General features: G+C 46.5%; 1 protein-coding gene across 1 annotated transcript in view; it reads right to left on the bottom strand.

The window, feature by feature from the left end:
* Positions 1 to 27,740, bottom strand: part of DIAPH1 (diaphanous related formin 1) — a 1,645,861-nt gene that overhangs the window by 1,434,937 nt on the left and 183,184 nt on the right. The window contains exon 3 of the mRNA XM_069654133.1: positions 25,045 to 25,194. Coding sequence (XP_069510234.1) covers positions 25,045 to 25,194 — 150 coding nt within the window. The remainder of the gene's footprint in view (positions 1 to 25,044; positions 25,195 to 27,740) is intronic.

The following is a 27,740-nucleotide window of genomic DNA, read 5'->3' as shown; positions in this document are numbered from 1 at the left end:
TGGCGGTGGTACAGGAGAAAGTACCTCGAGCACACCTCACGTCAAGCCTGGAGGTCAAACATTTAACATGGACCCCTCCAGTAAATTGAGAAATGCAAACTTAAAGTCTACAACATTACAATTTTCTCAGGAATTACCTATTACCACGGCCGCGACCTCGACGCTGGCAAACGATCCCAATTTGGAGAATTCAAACAGTTCACATTTAAGTCTGTCAGACAAAACCAGCACTGAGTCAAAACCAAGTTTGTCCTCAGCAGCTGCAATGCAGATCTACAATAATGTTCTAGCAGCCTCGTCTGCGGCACTCCTTCCGTTTTTGAAAATGTATGAGTCACTCCACGAGGCCTACAAAGGCCAGACGTCACTCATAATAACTCTAAAAGAAAAAATGGATAAATTCGACTCTGTGACACACTTCTTGCAACTACGGTCGACACAAGAAGCAGAACAAACATTAAGATGGCAAGAGCACCTAAGTGACCTTGCAGCGCGTCACCACTGCCAGAATGACTCTTTATCCGACGGTTTACTTGAAGCCGTAAAATGGATGAGACATTCTTCAGCCATGATGAACCCAAGCATCGAACCTACAAAGCTTCAAGTGCCTTCATGATCGAGCAAAGATCCTCACAACCTGCAAGTTCAAACACAGAATACAAATGCTAATGTTTTAATTTCGAACAACACTGATGCAGCTAGTGAATCTTCAGCTACGACCGTCCAGCAAGAAGTTAGAGTTCAGGTTGTGCAACCTCCCGAGTGTGGCTCTGTGTCTTTTCAGAACCAACAAGCAAACTGTTTCAATCCAAAACTGACTTCCGAAACATCTACAGCCTCATTTGGAATCTTCGAAGGTCCGGCAAAATCGTTAAAGGTTTCCACGAGGCAAGTTCAAACAACCCAGAAACTGAAAGTTAGGCAGTCAGAGCCTGAGAAAAAATTGCCAGACCCTAAAAAACATGTACAGCATTCAAAGTCACAGAAATCCATCAGAAACGTGACTCACGACTTTAGAGCTGGCTTATTCGAAAGAACTGAACAGCCAAAAACTGATGGCCAAAAAATTGTTCAGGAAGTCACAAACCACAGTAGAGGAGGCCGTCATGTCGCTCCGGCAAGCAAGAGACAAAGAGTTGACGCAGACCGTGAAAGTCCCATGAGCAAGTCATCGGGATCAGTAATTGATATATCCAACTTTTCTACTTACTCTGATGAAGTCACAGCCGACCACTCAATCGTCCCTTCTAATATGGCCACAGATGACATCCAGCGTGAATCCCCGCATAGGCTAAATCCAAGAGCGGGCAGGAGACAAATTATGATAACAGGTGGACAAAGCCTGAGGACCATTTAAATCTGCCTATATGCCTCAACCCAAAAAATCCCCGACATGAAAAAAACCAGGTTCGAAACTCATCAAAAGCATCCACATCTTTGAGATCTGGAGCTAGCTCACTAAACTGCAAATTGAAACTACAAAATCTACATCGGGAAGACCATGATTTGAACCTGAACCGCAAAAACGTACTGAAACTATTCTCTTGCATTCCATCCCTCAGAACGATTTTTGTCTGAGGACATTCAAATAGTTGAGTACGCTTCTGAAAAGTGTTGCGACCAGGTTCTGCTACACATTTCCTCAGTATCAGTTCGAAATACAATTCTGAATGCACTAGAGGAATTGTTAATGTTTGGGTTTGACATATCGGTGGAACCGACGAGCTTCAGGTCCGACACGCAGATGTCCAATACAAAAGACACCTTTCAAGGGACCCAAGAACAATGACGTGCTGAGCTTAGTAGAGAAATGGAAATCTCAGAAACCTCATGCACAAATCTTAATCATCCAATGAAAAATGGCAGCCACACTAACATCTCTGGTCGACGTTAGCCACCAGTCAGCAGTAAAAAGTGCATTTGTGAATTTATTTCATGGAACACTAGAGGATTCACTCATCTATTCAACAAATTTGAGGCTGACCTGGAAAAGGTCTTTGTCATTTGTCTTCAGGAGACATGGTTGTGCGAGCCACCATGGAGGGACGGATTCCAGACTCTATTAAATCCTGCAATAAAAAATGCAAAGGGGCGACCCTCTTCTGGTTTGGTCATCATGATCAAAATAAACATCAGGTGGCGCCTTGTCGATTCCTCCAGTCCTAATCCGTTCGTGCAAAGTGCACTGCTCCAAACTACAGATGAAGATCAGGAAACAAGGAAACATCTGCTTATCATAAATAGTTACTGGAATCCGGCAAAAATAAGCACCAAAAAATTCATAGACTCAATAACAACCTGCATTGATCAGACATTGCTAAACTACTATCAATAATCTGTGCAGGCGACTTAAACTGCTCCTGGTTCAAATTCGATGATGCAACCAAGCAGTTTAAATTATCATCACACAAAGTAAAAAGTCGGGAGTCCAAATGGAGGCAGGCGCTATGCAATAGAAATTGCAATATGGTAAATGGACAAGTTCCGGGCGACAAACAACCCCAAAAAACCTGGTCATCCCCAAACGCCAATCAATAATTGATAACTTTTGGGTATCAAAAAGTTTCTTTGAAAGTGAATTAAGACCATCAATAAGCCCAATGTCAAGTAGTGATCACAATCTGCTTCGGTTGGCCTGTATGGTGGAATGGACGATTGAGCAAAGAAAATATGATCTCATAATTTCCGTAAACAGTGGCGGAAACCGGCTGAAGATGGATAGACCAACGATAAAGAAAATAAGCCAGAAATTACGGCGGACCTCTGAACAGTCTGTAAACTATGCACCGTTACTATTTGATTTCATCACAGTTAAATCCGCTGATCGTACAATGGGCTCTAAGCATAAACACCTTTCATCTTCAATCCTGACACAAGCAAAACAAGTGATGAGACGGGATAGAAGAACCCTAAATAAGTCTCACAAATTGGATAGCGACACAAATACAATCAACAACGCCATACGCATACATCACCAAAAATACCGTAACTGGTTAAAATCGCAAAAATCGATAATTGAGCAAGATCAAGCTGAGTACCTGATGAGGCATTTAGTCCAAAAGAATTCCCGAGAAATCTGGGCAATTTTGAACACAGGAAACTCGAAGCACCAGTCACTACCATCGAACGAGATTGATGCTGACTCATAGCAACAGCATTATGGCAATATTTTTTGCAAAACATCTAATGAGGACGCTAGTAAACCTGCACAAGAGACAATATCTTGGGAACCTCAAATAACAGGACCAGACATAAGACTCGCCATACGATCTTTGAAAAATTCTCACGCAGCAGGCCCAGATCGAATATCAAACATGATGTTGAAAAAGAACGAGGAGCAATGGGCAATTTTCATCGAACTATTGTTCGCCCGTGTGCTTACATCAGCAACGATACCTGACTCCTGGCGTAACGCGATCATAGTGCCAATCTATAAAAAGGGCAATCGGGCGGATCCAATGAACTATCGCCCGATTGCCCTGTTGGACACTATAGGTAAAATCTTTGTATCTTTTTTACGTCAAAGGCTAGCTGCGTGATCTATGTCAAAACAAATCTCTGACATCCGGCAAACAGGTTTTACCAAAGGCGTGGGGGTGGCGGTGAATCTGGTGCTCCTAAACATTCTCAAATTAGAAAGCCAAAAGGCAAAGACGAGGCTATTCCTCGCCTTCATAGATCTGAGGGGTGCTTGCGACAGTGTTAATCGTAACAAACTGTGGCAAAAACTGGCAAATTGGAATTGTCCAAGAAACCTCATCGAGCCAATTAGAGCACTACACACGCAAACCACCATCAGCATAAGACTAAACAACGAAGGTACCCTATCCAAGCGGATACCAACTAGCATAGGTGTGAAACAGGGATGCCCATTAGCTACTGAACTCTTTAAATTGTTTATTTTCGACATCCCTGCTCATCGCAAAGATGTGCGATGTTTTCCACCAAAATTGAATAACATCGAAGTAGGACGCATAATATATGCTGACAACGTGGTTTTACTGGACAGAACCGAGATAGGCTTGCAATGCCAACTAACAAACCTTCATGACTACCTGCACAAAAATGACCTGGAGCTAAATATTGAAAAAACTAAGATCGTTATTATTGGCCAAAATCGTCCGAAAAGACAAAAAACCTTCAAGTGGAAAATTGACAACATCTGTCTTGAAACAGTCAATTCAATCAGATATTTGGGAATCATCTTTAACAACTCAGTCCGCGAACATCACTGGAAGGTTGACATGGTCAATCGTATGACTCAATTTGGCATTCAGGGACAGTTGCTGAACAAAACGTTTGGCAAGTTCACTTTAACACAGGTCTTGATTTTCTATACCCAAAAGGTAGTTCCAGCAATCACCTTTGGATCAGAATCCGGTTGGAACATAGATGTCTCGTTTTGGCAAAAATTGGAAGGAATCTTCTGGCGGCGTGTTCTGAAGCTTCCGACCTATATATCAATGACCCAAATCAGATACGAACTTTCACTGAATTCTCTACATTCTCATGTAATGTGGAAGTCTTTAACAGTAATGCGAAAGATGAATTTGTCTCTGACAGCCCCTGCATTCCAAATTTTCTCTGTGACAAGCAACATAGGGAATTCGAAACTTCTCGATGAGTGGAAGTAAATCATGCTGACAATTCTAGCCACTGCTGATCTCAACCTGAACGATCTACTAGAGAGACCACAACTAGCAAAAAAAAAGTTCGAACAATGGTGCTGGATTTTGAACAATGATTCACGTCTTTTGAAACCGACCACCTTAGACGCTGGAGTTGGGGCACTCAAGCTAAATGTTACAAGCAACTACCTAAAACACTGCCCGTCCCGACATCATCGTGAGCAGTTTAAGGTTTCGTTTAAATGCCATAAAAACAAAAGAAATGATGTGGAGCCGTCACTTTAAAGAAGTGAGTGACAATATATGTCGTTTCTGTCACTGTGAAACCGAAACTTCTGAACATCTCCTCACTAGATGCAAAGAAACCACCGCCAAACGGATGACGCATCTGGGAGGTTTTACTCCAGTAGACTAATAGTCGAGATTGGTGGTCATATGCGGCAGCCGGACACTGTACAAAATTAAGCTGTGCTGTAGTTGACTACATGGACTCTCTACGTCTCGACATAAACTTTATTTGAAGCAATGTTTCATCCAGGATTTTCTGAGGTGGCTCGAGGGGACGGTAATAGTCTGATGGACCTTTGCTTTGTTTTGGAGAAGTCCTTTTTTTCTTTTTGGATACATATGATTACATTGTAATAAAAGTCTGATGTCACAAAGCTCGCATTGAGACATGTCAGACTGGTGTTTCAATAAAATAAATAAAATATCTGCAGACGCAGTGGGCTCCTGGCCGGTTGGGTGGCCGCAGGCCTACAGGCCCATAAGCAACTACCCTAATATGACTTGCTGCCCCCCCCCCTGGTGGTCCGGGGTTGTGCTGCTCCTCTCCTGTGGGCTTCCATCTATTTTTCTTCACCTGATCCACGGCCTGACCGCCTCTGCGGTTCCCTAGACTACACAGTTATTTACTGGAACCCTTCAACTGCGACCCGGAATTGCGCTGCCCACTACTACTGCACCAGCGCCTTGAGGCCCCCCCTAGACGGCTTACCTCCGACCACTTGCATTGCGCTGGTGCGGCGCTGTGTGCCTCAGCACCCTCCTCTCCTCACACTGTGCAACGACTTGCTGCGCCCTGAGCTCACTAGGCGCCCCCAGACTGGGCTGTCCCTCACTGCTGGCTCTGGTTGCCTGTACTCACCTGGCTCGGGGGCGAGCGCTGCCGGTCGCTTTTCTTCCTAGGATATACTGTCGCCTGGGACGCCTCGTCTCCCCCCCTGGGTGGGCCTGCTGCCCTGGAGCATACCTGCTGGGATAACCTACTGCAGTACCTGCCCTGCGCTTCTAAGTGTGCCTCCAAATATGTCCGGCAAGGCTCGTGGGGCTAACAAGGCTGGAGCAATGGACAAGTTTGCTAAATCACTCGCTAAGCAGGATCAGGGTGGGGCTGCCCTCCCACAAGACGACCCAGATGTGTCCTTATGTCCCCCACAGCCTGATCTCACGACACTTATGGAATCCATGGCCAAAAACTTTGCGTCATTTCACAAAAAATTAGACGACATAAACGCAAATGTAGCCTCACTACGCACCAAACTGGACCAACATGGCGATAGGCTGGTCGAGGCCGAGACCAGGATTGGGACCACAGAGGATGAAGTACATGTGCTTCAGGGCACGGTCTCTGACCTGGTGCGTGATATGAAAAAGGTCAAAGCGAAGTGCGACGATTTAGAGTCCAGATCCCGCAGGAACAATATTCGCATTGTGGGGGTTCCGGAGGCGGCCCTCAAGGGCAAGATGGAACTCGCTGTTGAGACCCTTCTGAAGGACCTCCTGGGAGATCCCCAACTCTCCCCGTTCTTCACCATTGAGCGCGCCCATCGCTCACTTGCCCCGCGCCCCAAGCCGGGGGACTTCCCTAGACCAATTATAGCCAAGGTCCTCAACTTCCGGGATAGAAACCACATCCTACGCCTAGCCCGCGAAAAAGGGGAACTGAAATTTGAGTCTCAAACTATTCGTATCTTCCCCGACTTTTCGGTCAATGTCCAAATGGAACGCAGACAATTTAATGGTGTAAAGAAAATGCTTTGAGAAAGGAAAGTGGAATACGCTATGCTGTTCCCCGCAAGGCTGAAGCTCACCCATCGTAATAAACTGTACTTTTTCACGGTCCCTGAGGAGGCGGTGAAATTTATTGAATCTCATATTCCTGTCCCTGGTCCGGCAGACGACCTGGTGGAGGAGGGTTGGGTCGCCCTGCCCTGCACTCATTACCTGAATTATTTATGGTGTCATTGCCACGCTTGTCACTGCAGTTTCCTTGTTCTCCTTTATTCTTTCTTTTGTGCATTTATTGATTGTCGTAACTTTCTGTGAAGTCTCATGAAACGCAAATTGGGTCACTAGTGTGTGATCTGTTGGACACGGCACCCTGTCTGGGATCCTCTATTACTATACTTTCTGCTTACTGTACTCTACCATGGTGCTCCCACAACAACTTATTATGGTTACCGCTGCACTATATTCTGTGCAGTCCTCTGTTCAACCGCCGCAATCGGGCCCACGGCAGCAGCGACCCCCGCTGCAGTTGCAATGCCGAGTTTGGCTGGTTATGTTCATTGCTTGCGCCCCTGTTGGGCGCGGGGGCTCGCCTTGCCCCGTTGGGTTTGGCACAAGTGCCTTGGAATTTTGGGTGGGCTTTTGGGCACTGCTGTGTTTTGGGGGGCAGTGAGGGTGGGGGTGGGAGTAGTTCGGGGTTACTATGGCAAAACTGGTAGAGAAGTGGTAGCTTTTGGTACGATGCAACGGGCCGCCGTATTAGTGGCCAGCACTTGTTCAACATACTCTGTCACACATTACTGGGATCCACCCTAAAGGGCTACTGAATGGCCATTAGGCTAATGTCTTGGAATATCAGGGGGCTCAGCAACTTCACCAAGGCACGCAGGGTCACAGCCTATGCCCAGAGGCACGGGGTCAAAATACTTCTCTTGCAGGAGACCCACGCGCTTGCTCATCTCTCGTCCTTTGCCCCTGCATGGGGCTCCAACAAATACTATACAGCGTTCTCCTCACAGTCCAGGGGGGTCCTCACCCTAATCCACAAGTCCTTGGAGTTTTCTCTTTGCGCCAGCCACATTGATGACCAGGGTAGATACGTGATCCTCCACTGTTTCCTTGCTAATACAGAATGCCTCCTGGTCAACACATATGCCCCATGCATTGATGCACCTGAATTTTTTTACCACATCCTCGACATTCTCTCAGGATATGTTGGAGTCCCTGTTATCTGGGGGGGGGGGACATGAATCTCATCCTCGACACCGACTTGGACAGATCCGGTGCTGCACCTAGAACACTGTCCAAAGCCGCTCGTCGCCTCCATGCACACATGACCACTTCTGGGCTGGTAGACGCCTGGAGAGTATTTCACCCATCATCGAAAGAGTTCACATTTTATTCCTCTGTCCATGACAGCCACTCCAGGATTGATCTTTTTCTTCTCTCCGCAGGGGCTCATGGGCAAAACGCTTACCACACAGATCCTGCCACGCACTTTATCCGATCATTCCCCGCTCACACTGGACATCACCTTACACCCTGCCCTTCCCCAGCACTCCACCTGGCGGTTTAAGTCAGATGCACTGCACGATATTGTCTTCAAAGCTGACATCCTTGCAGATATCTCCTTGTTTTTTGATAACAAACGTCACGACACTACAGATGGGGTGAGATGGGAGGCCTTTAAGGTTTTCATCAGGGGCATGTGTATCTCTAGGGAGGCAGGGGTCCTGAGGGACATTAGAAACTCTCTGCGCCGTTCCGAGTCCAGACTCAAGGAGCTGGAGCGCGAGTATGCGACTACCCCCTCTCCACCCACGCTTGCACAGATTAGAACTGAACTGGACGCATTCGAGTCCTTTGCCCTTAGCGAGATAAAATACCTTGCCCGACCCGTTGCGGCTCGAAGTATGGTGAGGGAGAGAGAGACCGGGCCGCACCCTACTCGCCTTGCCCGTGCCGAGGGAGGCAGGGCTCGGATTGATAGTATCATCGACAAAGATGGAATGAGGCATTGGTCTGATCGCCCCATTCTCGGGACCTTTGCAGATTTCTATGCCGCCCTTTACGCCCGGCAGCCAGAGCACTGCCCGCAGGACCTGGACGACCTCCTAGACCGCATCCCAATGTCTCTTATTTCCCTAGCCACCAAAGAACAACTAGAGTCTCCCTTCACCCTTGACGAGATCACTGCTGTAATTTCGGCCCTCCCTAAGGGTAAGGCCCCCGGCCCAGATGGCCTAACCGCCGAGTTCTGTCAGGAACATGTCGCCCTCCTTGCTCCACGTCTTCACGAGGTTTGGGAGGAGTCGCTGCGCCTCTCTACCCTCTCCCGGTCCCTCCGCGAGGCCGTCATCACGGTGCTTCCCAAGCCAGGCAAACCCCTGGATGAATGTGGCTACTATAGATCCCTGTCCCTCATCAACACTGACACTAAAATCTTTGCTAAAATTATAGCAAATAGGTTCCTCCCCATCATGAAATACCTGATTCATCCTGACCAGAGCGGCTTTGTCCCTGCCAAGCCAACCCCGTAGCTGTGACGCTTGATGCCCAAAAGGCGTTCGACATGGTCTCGTGGCAATACCTTTGGGCGGTGCTAGAGAAGATGGGGGGTTGGCCCGTACATGATGTCCTGCATTAAACCATTATACACTGACCCCTTGGCCAGGGTCCTGGTTAACTCCCATCTGTCGGCTCCCTTCTCCCTCCACAGAGGACACGGCAGGGGTGCCCGTTTTCTCCCTTGTTATTCGCGATGGTCATTGAGCCCATGGCGGATAGTGTGCGAAACAACCACGGGCGCAAAGGGATTCGCCTGCGGGACACCCCCGAAATTATATCACTGTATGCCGACGAAATTCTTTTATACATTAGAGACCCCTCAATTCACCTTGACCCGATCATGCGCGAAATTATCAAAATTGGCACATTCTCCGGCTTCACCATAAATTACACTAAGTCAGAAATCTTTACCCTCACGCCCGCAACTTCCCAACCTGCATGCAAATTTCCTCTCAAATGGGCCCCTGGGGGTTCAGGTGTCCCTCTCAAAATCCTCCTTATTGTCCGATAACTACGGGGCTGCCGCGCAATATGCCAATGCCAAGATGGAAAGATGGCAAAACCTCCCCCTCTCACTTTCAGGGAGACTCTCCCTAATAAAAATGATTATAGTCCCAAAGCTCCTATATTTATTTGCTAACGTCTCACTTTGGCCCGGGAGACAGTACTTTGCGGATCTGCACGCAGGATTTGCCCGATTCTTGTGGCACTCTGGTGCCGTGCGCAGAAAGTGGCAAAATATGACCCTACCTTATGAGAGGGGCGGCTTCAATGCGCTGGATCTCGCCCAGTATTGGATCGCCGCTCAGGCTCAGCACGCTACATATTGGTACCACCAACAGGACCCCGCCCCCCGCATGTCAAGCTCGAAATCCTTGCGACCGAGGAGGTAAATGTCATGTCCTTGATCCTTTTTCACTCGTATCGCTCTGAGGCCCCTGCTGACCCAGTGGCCTCCACCATAAGGGCGTGGCGGCAGATCCTGATGCCCGGTTCTGGCTCCCCCCCGTATTACAAATGGCTTCCCCTTTGGTCATTCCCCGGCCTCACCCCCACACAGGATGGGCTCCTTATGCGGCACTGGTTGAACCTGGGATACAGATCACTCTCCGACCTGTTCCCCGATGGGAAATTCATTACCCCGGATACCTGGAGACCGGGGCACTCCAAGTCCTCGTTGGAGCTGCTGCAATACTTCCGACTTAGGGCGGCGGTCCAAGACATGTGGCCTTCGTATCCGGACGAACCCCCTGGGTCCCCCAAGGTCTGCTACATTGCCAATTCTGCCGGCGGTAAGGGCATTGTATCCTCCCTGTACAAAATGTTGATGGCGCAAGCTGTTGAACCCCCCCACACTGTTCAAGATGCTTGGTGCCGCGATCTGGGATTAGACATCACGGATGATATGTGGACCAAAATGTGCATGCACACACGCAAGGTTTCTCTTAACTCCAGAGTAAGATGTGTTCAATACAAGTTACTTAATCGCCTGTACTACACACCCTATGCGATTGGGAAGTTTGCCCGGGACCAAACCCATCCCTGTCAAAGATGCAGATCTAATGATGCGGACCATGCTCACATGTTCTGGTCCTGTGGGGCACTGGTCCAGTTCTGGGATGCGGTGCTTGAGACTCTCTCCGAGATGGTGGGGTTCTCTGTCTGCCCTGACCCTTTGTGTCTTCTATTTGGGCTCTGGGAGGGATCAGAGGCGAAACGGGAGGCAAGGTTTCTGAATGTGGCGGCGATTGTGGCCAAGAAATGTATCCTGCAATGTTGGAAACGTAGATCCCCCCCCTTCCCTGGAAATGTGGCTGAAAGCCCTCACCTGGACACAATCCTGTGAAGAAGACTACATTAACATGTTGCCTAGTACTGCTTGACCTAAAAACATATGGACAGGGTTTTGTAGCTATTTGAACCGAAAGGTGGATCTGGAGCTTCTATCATCTCCTCCGTCTCCAGATCCGGGGACGGATCACACTACACGATAATGCCGTTATTGCTACCAGCCCCAATCATGATCATGTGTGGCCTACTGCTGGGCCTGTCCTTTGTCATTCACGCTTGAAATATGTAATGTGTGTTGTTGTTGCAACTTGTAGTGTACCAGCTACTACTTTTTTTGCCAATAAAGAAAGTTATAAAAAAATAAAAAAAGAAGTGATGATCACATGTTTTCAGGAACTCAGACGTCATAAGTAATTCACCATTTTAGCAAACCCCCGACTACACACAATTTTGTTTGTTTTCCCATTCAGACGGACTAATGATGACTGCAGTGCTAACACAGAAAATTACTATGGGACACAAACATCTAGCTTTTTATAGAAGAATGTTGAACGCAGTGAAGCAGAGTCAGTTGCTCTAAACAGGGTTCGTCAGCAGCTGCCATTGCTATACAACAAACGCCACAATCACCATGGGGTATTCAGTAACATTGTATGTGGAACACGCAGTGTTTGCAATCCTCGAGCGGTCAAAATCCACACTGACTACACAGGGGGCATCCGGCTACGAGGTGATTATATCAAGCACGTCCATCCACATTGTGAGGTGTAAGACGGTTAACCCTTTCGTGTTTTCGACAGAACTGATCACGGACGATGAGGACGTGCATGACTGTGTCACATGAGGGCCCTGAGGATGACATACCTAAGTCAAGGGACTATACATTGTAGATGGGGAGGTATATGTTGTTGATGGTTCAGCAACCATTGACCAGGAGACTGGTAAAAGGCAAACAGGGTGGCAGTGGTCTGCCTAGTAGATGGTAGTATGAGGTATTGGTCCAGAAAAGATTTCCCATGCACTACTTTGCCTAAACTGGAGAACTCATTGCCCTAATTGAAGCATTGGAGGCATCCCAGGGATGCAGAGTGACAATATATATTCGGATTCAGCATACGGCACCAATGGTGTACCTTCAAGGGCTATCCTGATGGAAGAGAAAGAGGTTTCAAAGGGTTGACGGATCCCCAGTGCAACATGCAGCCTTGTTAGACTGATCTATGCTCTCTTGTGGCCTACACTTGTCGCAGTCGTCAAGTCTACCACACACACCAATAACACACACTATTTCTTTAGTAATGAAGCAGCAGTCGAGGCAGCCACAATTGAAGCGTATCCACCAATGCCGGACACTGTGGCCTACCCAGAAGGAGCATGTTTACAGGCACAATTAGAGGTCTCTTATACAGCAGTACGTACCCATTACCCCAGGCAATAGAATTGCAGGGACAGGCACCCCAAGAAGAGAAAGAGCTGTGGCAAAAAAGGGGCGTTTGCGGTCACCTACTGACCTTATCTGGAGACAGGTCATCACAGGTAAAGTAGTAATGCCACAAGAATGGTTAATGGTTGCCTTCAAATAGCTACATCACCCCTAGCATTTGTCCAAACAGCACATTGCCACAGATATTTAAGAGGATTGGTTTGTACCAAACTTCCAGAAATTTGAGAATATTTGTTGCCAACTGTACCACCTGTCATATGTACAAAACAGGAAAGAGGACACTGTGTGTCACATTACTCCACCTCAGTGGACCGTTCCACAAGCTCCCTATTGATTTTGCGAGAATGTGAGAAGTGTGCAATACATACAGGTACCTTGTTGTCATTGTGTGCCCGTTCACCCGGTGGGTTGAGGCTGGGCCATGTGCACATCCAGATGCTAAATCAGCAGCCATATTTTTATTTCAAGAAGTGTTCCTCAACTGAGGAGTGTGTAATACCCTTGATATATGATATGGCATTTATAACGCGCCTATACACAAGTGTTTCAAGGCGTGACGAGGCAAGGGAGGGGGAACAGAGGGAGGACAGACAACGATCCTACTAGGCCAGGTGTCATTCAGATCGCGCAAGTGCATGGGAAGGGAAGGAGGAGAAGTGTGGGGGCAAGGGGCGGGGGACCACAGTGCAGTACATGGGATAAGAAAAAGGAACAGTAAGTAAAAGTACGGCCAGCAGGTGGCAAGTGAAAGGGTAAGTGCAGACGTCAGGTGTCAAGTGCTGGTTGTGGGACTGTAGGGATACAGAAACAGTCCCCAAGTGAGGGGGTTGCCAGGAAGGCAGTGCAGGAGTGAGACTGGCGCGGGAGGGGACCTGGACCCGAGATCAGAGGGTGGCCAGGTAACCAGTGCAGTTTCAGTGTTAGCCAGGAAGTCAGCATGTGAGAGGAGGAGAAAAAGCAGACGCAAAGAGAAAGGTTTTGAGGTGCTTCCAGAACCGAAGATGATTCTCCTCAAGTTTCAGGGAGGCAGTTCCAGAGGGAGGCCCCAGCAGAAGAAAGATCTACCATCAACTCGTTGCTTGGAGAAGCGACTGACTACGAGGGAGTTATATGGCAGATGAGCAAAGAGCTCAAGAAGGAAGGTATTTAGGAAGAGAGTTGAAGGTATTGAGGACCCAGGCCCCAGAATGCCTTGTCAACGATGCAGAGGGTTTTGAACTTAATTCTCGCAGCCACTGGGAGCCAGTGCAGAGATGTCAGTCCTGGAGAGATACGATCCCTGGGCTTGAGGCCAAGGACACGTCCTGCAGTCCTGTTCTGGATAAGTTGCAGAGGGGGGGGGGAGAAGAAGCAGGCAGATTTAGAAAGAGGCTGTTGCAATAGTCCAGCCTGGAGAGAATCAGAGCTCTAGAGACAGTGAGCTTCTGGGGGAAGGAGAGGAAAGGAAGAATACCTCTGAGGAGGTGCAGCTGTTAGTGTGACTTCTTAGAGATGTCAGAGATGTGAGGAGAGAAGGAGAGTGTAGAGTCGAAGATGACCCCGAAGTTTTTAGCTTTGCAAGTATGAACAGGAAGGGGGCCAAGAGAGGCCGGCCAGAGAGCTACAGGGAAGGAAGGAGTGGGTGTACCGATGAGGAGAATCTCAGTATTACTGGCATTAAGGCAGAGGTCATTGGCGGCACACCACTCCTGGATAGCATACAAACAGAGATGAGGGAAGTAGAGGAGGAGGAGGAGGAGGCTGAGGGTAGCCTAAAGATGAGCTGGGTGTCATCCGCATAGCACTAAAAGTTGAGGCAGAGAGCAGCTATGCGGTGGGCCAGGAGTGCCAGGTATTGGTTGAACAGCCAGGGAGAGGAGGTTGGACCCCTAGGGGACACCACAGGTAGAGAAAAAGATAGCAGAGAGGAAGGACCCATGTTGGACCTGGGAGGGTCGGTCGGAGAAGAAAGAAGTCAGCCATGCCAGAGCCTGACCAGATATACCCATGTTATCACGGAGACGGTTGAGCAGGATGGCATGGTTGGCAGTATCAAAGGCAGAAGAGAGATCAAGCAAGATGAGGACGCAAGGGGTGTTAGAGTCAAGGTTGGAGAACAAGTCTTCACTGATGTTCAGGAGAGCAGTTTCCGTGCTTCTGGCAGCTCTGAAGCCAGACTGATGGTCATGAAGACAACCAACCAATTCAGTGTGGAGATTAAGCTGGGAGATGGCCAGTTTCTCCCGGAGCTTGCCTAGGTAGGGAGTGATGGAGATTGGGCGATAGTTACCCAGGCAGGAGGGGTCAGCAGAGGGTTTCTTAAGGGGGTGCACAAAGGAGTACTTCAGGGGGGATGGGAAGACTCCAGTGGCGAAGGAGTGATTGCAGAAATCAGCCAGGGCAGCAGCCAGGGAGCCAATGTGGTCCTTGAAGGTTTTGGAGGAACAGGGGTGACCCTGTTTCCACTAGACTTTCATAGATTGGACTTGTCTAGAAGCCTTGTCTGCGGAGAACAGGGGAAAAGCAGAGGAGGAGAGAAGAGAGGAGGCTGCATAAAGGCCAGAGGAAGAGCAGGGAGTGGGGGGGGAAAAAGGGGGACAGGAGGTGGGAGGACTGGATGATTTGAGTTTTAGAGATGAAGTGAGAAACCAGTGCCGTACAGAGGGCCTGGGAGGGGACAGGAGAGGTAGAGACTGCGGCAGGATTGGCCAGTTCCTTGCAGATTTGAAAAGGTTCAGCCGAGTTGCTAGATGCTGCAGAGACGCAGGCTTAGATATGCGCTCTGTTCTTGGTTAGGACAGAGAGCCGGTATTGCCTTCCCAGCAGGCGGCAGACCAGCTTGTCAGAGGGTGTTCATGAAGAACGCCATTCCCTCTCGGCCACCCTACACTTGCGTTTTAGGGTGACGAGGTCGGAGTCGAACCAGGAGTTGCACTTGGCTTTGGGCTTCAGGCAGATTCTCATGACAGGGGCAAGGATATCAAGAGTATCAGATATAGCAGCGTGGAGAGGGCTGTGTCAGGATGAGAGTCAGCCAGAGGGGAGGGGTTGGGGGGGTGAGAAGGTGGTGGCGAAAGCCTCAGCTGACACACGCTTCATGGGTCGGATGACCGAGAAGGTGGATGGCAGTGATGGAAGTGGCTTGGCCTGAGGGGTAGGGAGGGTGAAAGTGATCACTCCAGGAGAGAGGAGTGGTGAGAGGGGCAGAGATGGGAAGGTCTGAGGAGATCAGAACATCCAGAGTGTGCCCTGCAGAGTGAGTTGGGCCAGAGGGAAGAATAGTGAGTGAGAGAGTCGGAGAGGTCGCAAAAGAGTCCAGAGGGACGACAGGAGGCATCCAGATGGATGTCGGGAGTGAGGCGGAGAGGTCAGCCTACTCGGAGAGGAAGGATGAAATCTGAGCAGGTGGTTGATAGATAGTCACAGTGAGTGAATGGCTAGGGGAGAGAGAGAGAGCCTGCAGATGAGGCATTCAAAAGAGGAGTAGACCTGTGTAGGAGTGACAGACGCAGGAATCCACTCTGGGAAGATCAGGGCTGTACCCCCACCAGAGCGGTTGCCCCTGGATGCGGAGAGGGTCTTGTAGCCGTCAGATAGGGGCGTATCAAAGCTTGTGACAGAGCTGGCCGTGAACCATGCCTCAGTGAGACCGAGGACATCGAGGTCAAGTTCTTCCAGAAGGCGCCAGATATCAGAGGAGTGTTTGACAGCAGAGAGCGTTTAGAGTGGCAATATGGAGTAGGTTGCCATCCTTGAAGGACTTCCGGGGAGGGGTACAGGTCAGAGGTATGCCCTGCGAAGGTGTGGGAGGAGCCCGAGACGAGGCAGAAAGGGAAGGCAAAGGCAAGGTAGCCAAGTAGGAGGCAGAAGTGGGAGGCGAGGTAGTCAAGGAAAGGGGAGAGGAGAGCAGGAGAAGAAAGGAAGTTGATGAGGTGCGAGTAGCATCTATCAAAGAGGTGAAGGTTGGCCCGAGGGCCTTCGACCAGGACAGTCCCATTAGAGTAAACATTAATGATGACCTTAGAGGAATGGAAGGATGCCAGGAGGGTGTCCCAGCGGGTGCCACCATTAATGGGATAAGAGGAGAAGTGGGAGAGCACAGAGACCATATGAAGTGTCCATAGGTCTGGCGAAGGCACGACAAAGAGGATGTCGGTGAGAGACACTAGCGAAGGTCACTGGAGTAGGCAGACAAGACATCGAGAGGCAAGCAAGTTGAGCAATAGGACAGACACCACCACTCAGGATAAGAGTTTTCAAAATGCGCCGGTTTGAGACAGGTGGGAGGGCACACTTAAGTTTGAGAATGCTAAATAGGGTAGTAAAAGGCCTGTTTTCACAATGCCATTTTTTTAAAATCATGCTACAGTGCATATTATGACAACACAGTGATAAAACACCTACGTTTGAGAATCCTTCATAGGGGAGAAAAGGCATGGTTTTTCACAACCCTTAAATACGGTAATCACTTCTTCAATGAGCTGTTTGAAGAAATAGCTGCATTGTTAGGCATTCGGCATAAGATGTGCTCCATTTACCACCCTCAGGTCAACGACATTGTAGAGAGGATGAACGCACTTTTGAAGGGGAAATTATCAAAGCTATGCGTGACCCTAAAAAATAATTGTCCATTGTTTGCCCCAGGCCCTGTTCGGTTTGAGGATGCAGCCCTATAAAGACCATTTGCTCTCGCCTCACGAAATCGTGACGGGAAGCAGAATACACACACCACTTCACCCATTCTTGGGGCATCTGATGCTCACAGGGCTGCAACTATTTTGGGGCAGGAGGTTACACAGTATCTGCATCAGTTAACCAGGTGCATAAAAGTTCTTTCTCGACAGATAGCATCAAGGAGAGAAGAAACAGGCGAATGCACGGTGCCCACCACTGGAAGCTTGCCACTGCTGCATCTAATACCAGGAGGCAACATATACGTGTGCAACTTCGTCAGGCGCTGAGTCAACCTAGGTTTAATGGACCGTTCACAGTGGTTTATGCCACCCCATTCGCAGTGAAAGTAAAGGAGTTGCGGTATTGGGTATACCGTTCTTATGTCCGGACAACTCCTCATACCAGCTGCCCCCTATGCCAGACCCACAACAACTGCTTGCATAAATAAATAACTGTTTGAGTAGAATTCTTTGCCTGTGATGTTTGGCAAGCCAGCATTTTTCAGTGACTCAAGTGTTTCCCTTACAAAAGAGTGTTTATTCAGTGGTATCAAACGTTTGTTTTAATAATACACAACATGGAAAATAGGGTGATGATGACATAGTTGCCTTCTTGCCCTTTGCAGGTTTCTTCTCATCACAAGGATTTGTGTAATAATGTCGATACTGTACATATGTTTAGGTTTTGTTGTAGGATTTTGTATATACGGCTTGAGTGAGGTTATATGGTGTATACAGTGTGCAGAAACTAATGCCTTTCAAAAGGGATATTTTTCAAAATGAAGTGGTTACTATGAGAAGGATGTGGATAATAGATCATTATACCTGGGTCAAACAACGTACCAGGAGAGGAGTTGAAGAGAAGGAATATGACCAAAATAAAGGGGTTGTGTTTGATACAATGACCGACGTGCACCATACAAAATGCAATAATTTATGGGACAGTCACATGCAGAGCCGTTATGTTTGCTCTCTCATCCCTCATTTTTCAGGGGAACCCAAAATGTTAGTACTCCAGGAAATGCCACCTCTGGTAGCCCAGTGTTTAGTCCATTTGGCACTGTTTCGGGTACAACGCATTTTCCAAGGGACAGAGTACAAGTTGTACTGATGGATAAAGATAATGAAAGATTTACCAAGGACGAAAAGGACCCACCGTGCAAGGCACACCCATTCCTAAAAATGGAAGGGGTGCTGTTCATAGCCAACATATGGGAGGCGTCATGATGCCTACTCCCGGGAAGCCAGTTCAGGACCAGCGTCCCCGAAAGCAGACATGTCCCCAGGGAGGGACCCAGCAACCCCTTATAGGGGCTCTTTGGACATTGTCCTGGCGCCTTTGGCGCCAGGCTCATAGAAGGCATCAGTCCTGGCACCATAGGCGCCAGGCTCATTATGGGAGTGCTTGGATGGACTTACCTGATGCAGACCATGCTGCCGGATCCAGACCTCCTTGAGGTCTGAAAGGGACTATTTTACCTATGGGACTATTTTACCACTCGGGCGTGGCGGAGGAAGAATACTTACCTGGAACTACTTTGGGGGCTATTTAAACCACGCCCAGACAGCAGCTCACGCTTCGCGTTGTTCTGCATCTAGCAGCTGGACGCTCACTGTGTCTGCTCCTGCATCCTGGCTCCAGCCACGCCCGCCTGCAACCTGGAACATCTGAAAAGGAAGGAAAGGAGAGAAAGGTGAATAATTGAACTTTACCTACCTCCATCCGGAGTCCGGAACCATCACTCCGACGATCCTGAGAAAAGACATTATTTTTAGAAGCGCATCGCTCGCTGCAGCGCCGCGTTCCACTCACCTTCACGAGGCGCCCTCTGGCTCTTCAGCGACCATTGGCACCATCTGTCGCCTTTCAGCGCCTAAGGAGAAAAAGAGACAAAACAAAGGTGAGCGAAGGAACAGATTGAGGAAGGCCTGATTCTTCCACCTTAAGACTTACCTGATTATTGTTGGGACAATCTTTCCTCACCTCGGGTCGGCGCCGCTTCTTTGGCACTTCCGTACCTCGGCCCCTAAGGGGAAAAAGACACGCATTAGTGGGTGAAAGCAAGATCACTAAGGGAACCATCCATCAAAAAGACTCACCAGAGTTTACCTTCGGCGAATCCATTCCTCAACGCAGATTCTTCATCCTGCATCTGAAATAGAGAAAAGGACAACGGACAATTAAGGCTTGAACTTTTGCAACTGAATACTTACGGCCTCATATCGGAAAAGTCAAGCAGAGTTGAATACTCACCAAACCCGAGATCCAGTGAAGTAACTGGAAATCAACGCGCCCCTGCATCGGAAGCAGGATGGAGAGCTCGTCCTTTCAGACTCTAAGGTGAGACTCTACGGGGAATCGCGGAGGGGGTTCGAGGAGTGTGAGAGGGGGAAGGGGGGAATCTGACACATTATCCAGCAGACAGTTAATCCCCTTTTACATCTACAGAAGGATTCTTCTACGGGCCAGACAGGCGAGGTTTGGGGGTCCGGTCCAGTCCGTCTTCCGAGTCCTGCGCATCACCTTAGAAGAGGTCATAGCAGTCCAGAACAGGTCGGCGCCTCCGTGGGAATCAGGTGAACGTTACAGGAGGAGGCGGTAGTAAGCTGTGCTGCAGGAGGGTTTTATGGATTTGAGGAATAAATAATCTGCAACATAAACAAGAGATGTCTTGCCGTATGTAGCAAAATTAACGTGGATTGAAGCAAATGAGGCTCAAGTAAAAGTACAAGTAGCAGATGAATATGAGCTTTGTTCGAGGACATGGCACTGTTCCTGTGGGAACTAACAGCAAGTGCAACAAGACACTGTTTATTCCTGATCTCAGCAAAGGTAAAGTGGCTCTTATGGACATCTTCTGGGTATGAGGCCAGCGAGCATACATGCATTTTCCGCCATCATGGAGAGGATCTTGTTCACCAATGACCCTACATTCAGCTGTTTTAGTGGTTCTTGATGCACACCTGGCTACATCTAACATGTCAAGAGCAGAGCCGGAGCCACCCAAAGCTCTGCAAGCAATGAGAAAGAAGCGCTCAATCAGAAGAAAAAGACAAGCGATCATAACTTGTCTGAATACGCCTCCAAACTGCTGAAAGCAATCCCAGATGAATATCGCTGTAAACAAAAAAAAGAAGTTTTCTTTGAATACCTTCTACTGCCAGGTATCCAGGCCGCAGCAATGGCAAACGGCTGCAAATAGTATTGTGTGAAATGATCCAGCTGGCGAACACCACAGAGCATGAGTTCAATTCGATAAAAAGCAAGCTGTGTGCAATACGGCTGATAACGCTACAGAATAGGTACCTCTTGGACTTATTGATGGCGATTAAAGGGGGCGTGTGCAAGATATTCGGGTTGTCTTGTTGCACATCTATTCCCGAAACGATCCAGCAAATGGGTCCTTGTCTCACATAATAGGGGCCATGCAGAAGTTGAAAATCGGCATGGACACAGAGGTAGGAGTGAAAGCCAAGGACTGGTTCGATGCAATGTTCTCCTGGGCCCCAAACTTGTCTAGGATTAGCGGTAAAGATACTGGTCCCTATCGTGGACCACCGACCCCTCAGCCTCCAGTGCAGAGATCATATCCTCAGTCTGTCCTCTGGCTCCAGAAAAATGCAGGAAGCCATGAGACCAAAGCGGCAGAGGAAGAAAGCCGGGGAAGACTGTCATGGCTCTAGAAAAGCTCCACCATTTGCCTGCCACTGGTGAGACTTCCCTGCCTTCCCCGCCAGTGTGTCCAGGACTGCCCAGATGAACAGGAGTGTCCACAATGATGTTATGTGGGACTATTGGAAATTCAGGGAGAAGCCCAAACCATGAAGTAGAGAGCAGGGTGGGACTATTGGAAATTCAGGGAGAAGCCCAAACCGTGAAGTAGAGAGCAGGTATCCTCGAGTCAATACCTGCTACCGAGACCTTCCTTGGATCAACCATTTGTCCACGTATGGGAATATGGCAACACAATCTCCTGAGGTGCGCCGCCACCACTACCATCAGCTTGCTGAAAACCCTGGGCACTGAGGTTAAACCAAAGGACAGTACCCTGAACTGATATGGAGTGTGCCTAATGACAAATCTCAGGAACCGCTTGTGCTTCCGATGGATCGGCACATGGAAATAAGCTTCCTGAAGGTTCAGTGACACAAACCAGTCCTTGGGTTGTAGAGCCTTGAGAATTTCTTTCAATGTCCCCATCCTGAACTTGTCCTTCCTCAGGAACTTGTTCAAGGTGCTCAAGTCCAGGTTGACACCGAGACTGCCTCTTTTCTTGGGTACCAGAAAGTAGCGAGAGTATCAGCCCAATCCTCTGCTCGGGTCACCCCTCTTCCACAGCACCCTTCAATAGCAAGACCCTCAGTTATTCCTGGAGCTCCTGCTCTGGTTATTGTGGAGGGGGATGTGGTCTGTCTGGTGGTTTCCTTAGGAACGGTAGACATTACCCCCATCTAACGAGCTGCAAGGCCCAGGCATCAGAGGTCAACTCCTTACACCTGTACCAGTGCTTGGATATTCTCCCTCCAACTGGAGAAGCATGTGGGGAGAACTCAAAGCAGCTTAGCGGGCGTTGCCACTGCTTCCGCAGTCTGCTGGTCCCTAGAAGCTCCTCTGCCCCACCAATACGCGAGAAACACCTCGGCCCTTGCCTGGCTTGTGGGAGCTGTGCCGGTCTACAAAGCGGGACATACCGTCTGTAACCTCGACCCCTAGAGGAAAAGCTGAATGGCTGCTTTACAGTTTGTTGCACAGCTATACTTAGCGACTTGGCAGCTTGATTTTTTTTTTTCAAAGTGTTTTTGGCTGAACAGGTGCTCAACATCAAACACTAGGTCTAGGGTTTTGGCTTGGACATTAGGTGAAACCCGACTTTCGGAGGTAAGCCGAGCTCTGTAGTACCAAGAACATACCCATGGCCTACGCAATCTGCAGAATCCAGGCCTGCCTGCAGTGCCTGACATGCCACCTCCTTCCCATTGTCAATGAGGCGCAAAAAGCCATCCCTCACCTCTTCAGCGAGGCAATGCTCTGCAGCTTTCGCTATGATCCTCCACAGTCCGTCTGAATACTTTGCGAATGTGCAGAAAGCGTGGACTATCTCCAGGGCCATGCTCTGTGAAAAGAAGATCTTCTTGGTCAGGGTGTCTGTTTTTTTTGGATTCCCGTCTGTGGGAAGATTGGAGGTGGATGTGGGCGGCCTAGAGTTTACTGTGGCGGCTTGGACCACCAGACCTTCTGGCGTAGGGTGAGATGAAAGGAGGGGCAAATCTCCCCAAGCTGGCTTGTACTTCTGGTGAGGTCGGAATCTACAGCCTGCATGGAACATGTTCTCTGCCACAGTGTGATGAGATCTGAGATAAGAACATGGAATGCTGATGTCCTCTCAGCCTGTGGCCCTTTATCCAGGATGTCTATTAATTCATATGCCTCAAGGCGCTTGACCAGGGTGCATGCCCAGGTATAAGGCTTTAACCACCTTATCAACCATTCTCCTATACTGGGCAAATCAAGGACAGATGATGTATCAAGTCTGCTTGCCACATGCAAACCTTCAGCTGGATCTGCTTGGTCCAGCAAATCTGCTTTGTCTGTGAAATCAAGGCCAGCTGTCCTTCATTCGCTGAAAACCAAAAGGAACCCCGGTCCTATGCAACGGAAATCGACCTCAGGGTGTCCAAGAACGTCGACCGAGATTTGGGGGCAAAGGAACACTCGACCGCCATCAATGTCTATGTCGACAGGATCGCTATGACGGGCTTCTCGGCACTGGTACCTTGAGGGTCGACATGACATGGTCACCTTGGTGCCGGACCCTCCAGTCGCACAAGTGCCATATTCGCCTGCGGCATCGAGACCAGAGCCGTAAAAAGCTGGAGCATTTACTCTTTGAATACCTCCCACTCTTCCCTCTGGGAATGCAGAGCCGTGCAAAATTTCCCCTGCTCTTCCGACGAGTCGGTAGCACTGTGAAGTGGCCCTTCAATTCATTACATGTTTATGTTGATTTACCATCAGCCTTTGAACCCGTAAATCACTATACCCTTTAGAAGTTAGACAATTGGGAGTGCCACCAGGTTTATTAAAGATGACAATTGCTAGGTTAGGATTAGACTGGATGGTAAAGATTGTGTTGGATGGCAAATACTCACACCTAGAAGATTAAAGCAAGGGTGCATCATAATGGTGTCCTTCCGACTCAACAAACTTTACTGATCTTTTTCACTTTGGGGTACAGGAGCATTCTTTTTTATCCTAAGTGGAGTGGCTTTTTGATAAAATGTTTAGCCTATGCAGATGAAATCCTGGATCGCAAACCTATCTGCTTGCAGACGGCAATGAAGAAATTTGGCCAACTCAGTGGGACCCTTCAACTGGAAACTAACCAAAGAAAAAGAGTATTGAAACCTTGAGTATTAAAACCAACGCCATTATCTTCAAAAGTAGACAACCATTGTGGCTTTTAGTGACATATTTAGGACCACAATAGTGAAATAGCCATGAGCTATAATTATGTAGGAATGTTCTTTTGCAGTAATGGTTATGGAAGTTACAACAAGGACTGCATGGATGGAGGCTGAAAACATGACTGCATTATTTATTTTAAAGCATGAGGGATACAGTTTTACACTTTTAGTGGAAGCTTATAGAGAAAAGATGCAGCAGTATCACTATGGATGCAAAACATGCTTATTTGGTGAAACCATCTGATTTGATGGACTTGATCTATGTTGGTGATCTGTCCTGGGTTAACCAGGACCTTCAATGATTTCATAGAACTTGAATTGGGGTTTATTTCATTATTTTCATCCTCTACAATAAAAATATGTCACGCCAAAGGCAATACATTATCCGTTCTTAAACTTGAATTTGCTAAGGCCATTAAAATTGGACAGCAAGGCTTTGGATTAGATTGTGGGAAGTTAATAGACAGTTTATGTTTGGTTGAGAAACAGGATATGGATGTTATGAGAAAACTAAACAAACACTATGGTACAGGACAGTTTCAACAATGTGGTGCACCTAACTAAGTTGAAAGGCCAGGAAAAATATTGCACCCTCCTTAGTTCAATGAATATGAGCCCCAGATATACTAGATTATCCGAATGTCCCTAAAAACGTAGGACATGCACGTTATTCTGAGGTAAAAACCTAGAATAGTTGGAAAATTATGTGTTTTGGGCAAAACGATCAGTATCACAGAGAGGATTATGTTTATTCAATGATAAAACTGTGACAGGGCATTTGTATTGTTTTAGGATAGATTATGAGGCATTCTGCTCTGAACAGTACAGGTATTATTGCCCATTGTGATCTGTGTAAGAAGGATGACAAATTTAAAAGCTAAAATATATTACAAATTGGTGTGTAGTGATAATATCAGATTATGTTGGCTAGGGTTTGTTTTTGGGAATATATTCAGTCCGATTGTAAATCGTGGTTGGATAAGCGCTTCAATGCTGCATGTATGATACATTGGTGTGTTACATTTAATGAAGACCAGTATGAAAAATATCAAGGGTGGCAACAAAAATGATAAACAAATAGAGCTGCAAATTGAAGCCCAGAGACTTCCAACACAGTTATACAACCATACAATATTGATATTAACAAAATACAAAAACCACAATGAAACAGATAGGAATATTTACCCCACAGTGTCAAGAATTAAACAATTGTCAAGAATTGTCAATAATTATAAAAGGCAAGGAATTTGAAGGTTTATACTGTAGAAAATGATTCAGCTTTTCCAGTAGCATATAGAATAAGGTTAGACCTAAAGAAACCCACTTAAGCTTTGAAACAAAATATTAATTACTACATTTCTGATATTTGGGCTCCAATGGGCTATTAGGGCGGTGTTAGACAAAATCATACCCAATACTGCATGTATTTGTGAAAAACGAAAACCATTTCATGTTGCAATTATAGTACACTAAGCAAGAAACATACCAACATCTTTTCAAAAAGAACAAGAACAGTATCATCTGGGAGTTCTTGTAGACTCTGTCCAGGAGGTTCCGTATAGGTGGCAGAATACCGTTGTGCGCCGTATGGCTTCTCCTTCTCCTTTTTCATTCTTATGCTGGTGAACCGCTCCAACTAAAATAAAGAACATTAAAAAACCATGGCATCAGCATCACAATTGATACTTTGAAAACCATTTAGTTATTCGTCCATCACAAAAGCTCATTCACATATACATTTCATATGCAAAGAAAAGGACTGAAGGTGTGCAAATGCACAAATTTATTTCAGTGATTTACTGGGCACCTCATTATTTTTAGGTTTTCATATATAATCGTCACTTCAGCAACAACTTGTAGAGTTAAAATATTGTTATGGTCATCAGAAGTAGATGGTACATTTGCATGAAACATGAAAACATCTGCTTAGACATGATATCCTGATTTTGTAGATGTATATATTATATGTAACAACGTACTGTGGGCCAAGTAGAAAAATCTAAAATAGAAAATCTTTGAGCACTATGTAATTTTGAAGGCGATTCTTGCTAACTGAAAGACCAGTCGGCAAGAAATAAGTTAAGAATAGAAGCCCATACTGCATTATCGGTTAATCCATTGAAAGTACGATAGTGTAATAATTTTCAACATTGCTATATCATCAAAGGCGACACGACTAATGACCGATACACTGGTAAACTGATTCATTTACACCATATGTAAGCATGTGACACTACACAAGCTCCATTTGGAATTTGATGCCCATGAGGCATCTTCTATTTAGTGATGATAAATTACAAAGTGAAAACGTGTTGCACTTAACATAAATCAAATGCCCAACTTAAAGTCACCTATTGCTTCACATTTTAGAGATGTAATTTAATTACAAAAATGCAATTTGTGATTCTATAACAAATTTCTTTACCAGTAAGAGGCGTTTTTTCTCTTAGTTAAGTCCAATAAAAGGTTTAATATGAACCAATTTCCATTGAAAAGAGGATTTGTTTAGGAATAGGGATTTAGAAGCAATGAACACAAGAGGGATACGTTTAGAATGGCATTTGTTTTTGTAACATCATATAGGCAAAGATTATTTAGGAACAAGTGTGCCATCTGTTTCTAAAGCTATACAAATGATGTACATCATAAGAACCATGTAGCTATTAAAAAATAGCAAACGATTACAATCTACTAGTGTCAATCATCTTAAAAAAAAAAAGAGGGAGTTAATATGGATGTAAGGTTGAGCTTTGTTTGGTGGTATCTAATCATGAGTAACTTCATAGGATTTTGGTTAATAACGATAAAGCTATTATTCTATATAATAAAGTTAGATGATTTTATTTCAAAAATCTTTGAGCAAAGTATGCAAATCGACCAATAAGATTTGACTAATTACTAAAAGTACCAGTGACTTTAACTACATTTTGGCAGTTGTATCACCATGACGTTAGTCACCTAATAAAGTAATATTGTGTTTTGAAAATCCATCAGGGAGAAACTAGTTACCAAGCAGCACAGTTGGTTGAGTGTCCCTGTGTACATTCAGCTCCCATTAACAATTATCAGTTTATAGAAGCTATATTCTTGAGGTTCACCAAAAAGACACTACTAATTATAGTATCTGTCAAAATGTTAGGTTTCAGAATGAAATTACAACCTTAAGGACAGAATAACTGCACCTACCTTTAATACATAAGGTTAGTATCTCTGTTAATTAGTGGAGACAAAATATATATCCTGTAGATAAATCATGATACATACATTATCAATATGCATTTACTATTGTATGATAAAACAGATCAGCAATTCCCCTGAATAAAGGTTTTTTACCCGAAATGCCTTGGGCAATGATAAATACTTAATCTATTCTTAGAGAGAATATCAATTTTTTTCTTTTGAGCTTAATTTTTTCTTTTATGCATTATCTTAATCTAGATTTAATAACTATAAACTTTATTGTACAAATGTATTCGTGTTAATAAAGACATTTTGCCAGACAAAAATGTCTACATGAAACAAAACTAGTTTTTTGGTGTTGACTAAGCTACAATGTTTGACTTAAATGTGTGATAGATGAAGATGTGTTGCTATACATCGAAAGTGGATCAATAATTATTTATCTAAAGGTTGAATTAAACTGATGTGGTCTGTGATTTTAATTTTGGGGAGACTTTCTCCATCCAAGTGCAAGGAGTTCTCAATGAGATATATTGGAAATGAAGATAAACAGTTTGCTAGGAGACATTACTCTTTGGCACTGGACGTATTGAGAACATCGTTATGTTTAGAAAATACACATTCTTCTACGATTTCAGAATATTCTTAACATATTCACGCTTCATCATTAGATTTTCACCCTTCTGCAATTTTTGTTATGTCAGCCAAGAATTTGGAAAATGGTTTGCGAGGCGGTCACTGGTGAGATCCAATTCACAGACTGGGCTCCAAAATGAAGAACATTTAAAAAACCATGAGTTCCAGGAGTCTGAGAAAAGACTACCTCTGAATGCAAGATCTTCTTGGGAAGAACTCAACCATCCGTTTGATTTTGTGGGGGAAAGCCTTGCCTACTTGCATTTCTAACAATGCCATAATGAATGGGAGGGTCTGAAATGGAAAGACCTGCACCCTTTTTCATGCAGAAGTAAAATTCAAGTCTGTGGAGCAGCTGGCATATCC

Source organism: Ambystoma mexicanum, chromosome 3q, assembly GCF_040938575.1.
Source record: "Ambystoma mexicanum isolate Mex_15411 chromosome 3q, UKY_AmexF1_1, whole genome shotgun sequence".
Classification (NCBI taxonomy): Eukaryota; Metazoa; Chordata; class Amphibia; order Caudata; family Ambystomatidae; genus Ambystoma; species Ambystoma mexicanum.
This window is presented reverse-complemented; position numbering and strand designations above follow the sequence as displayed.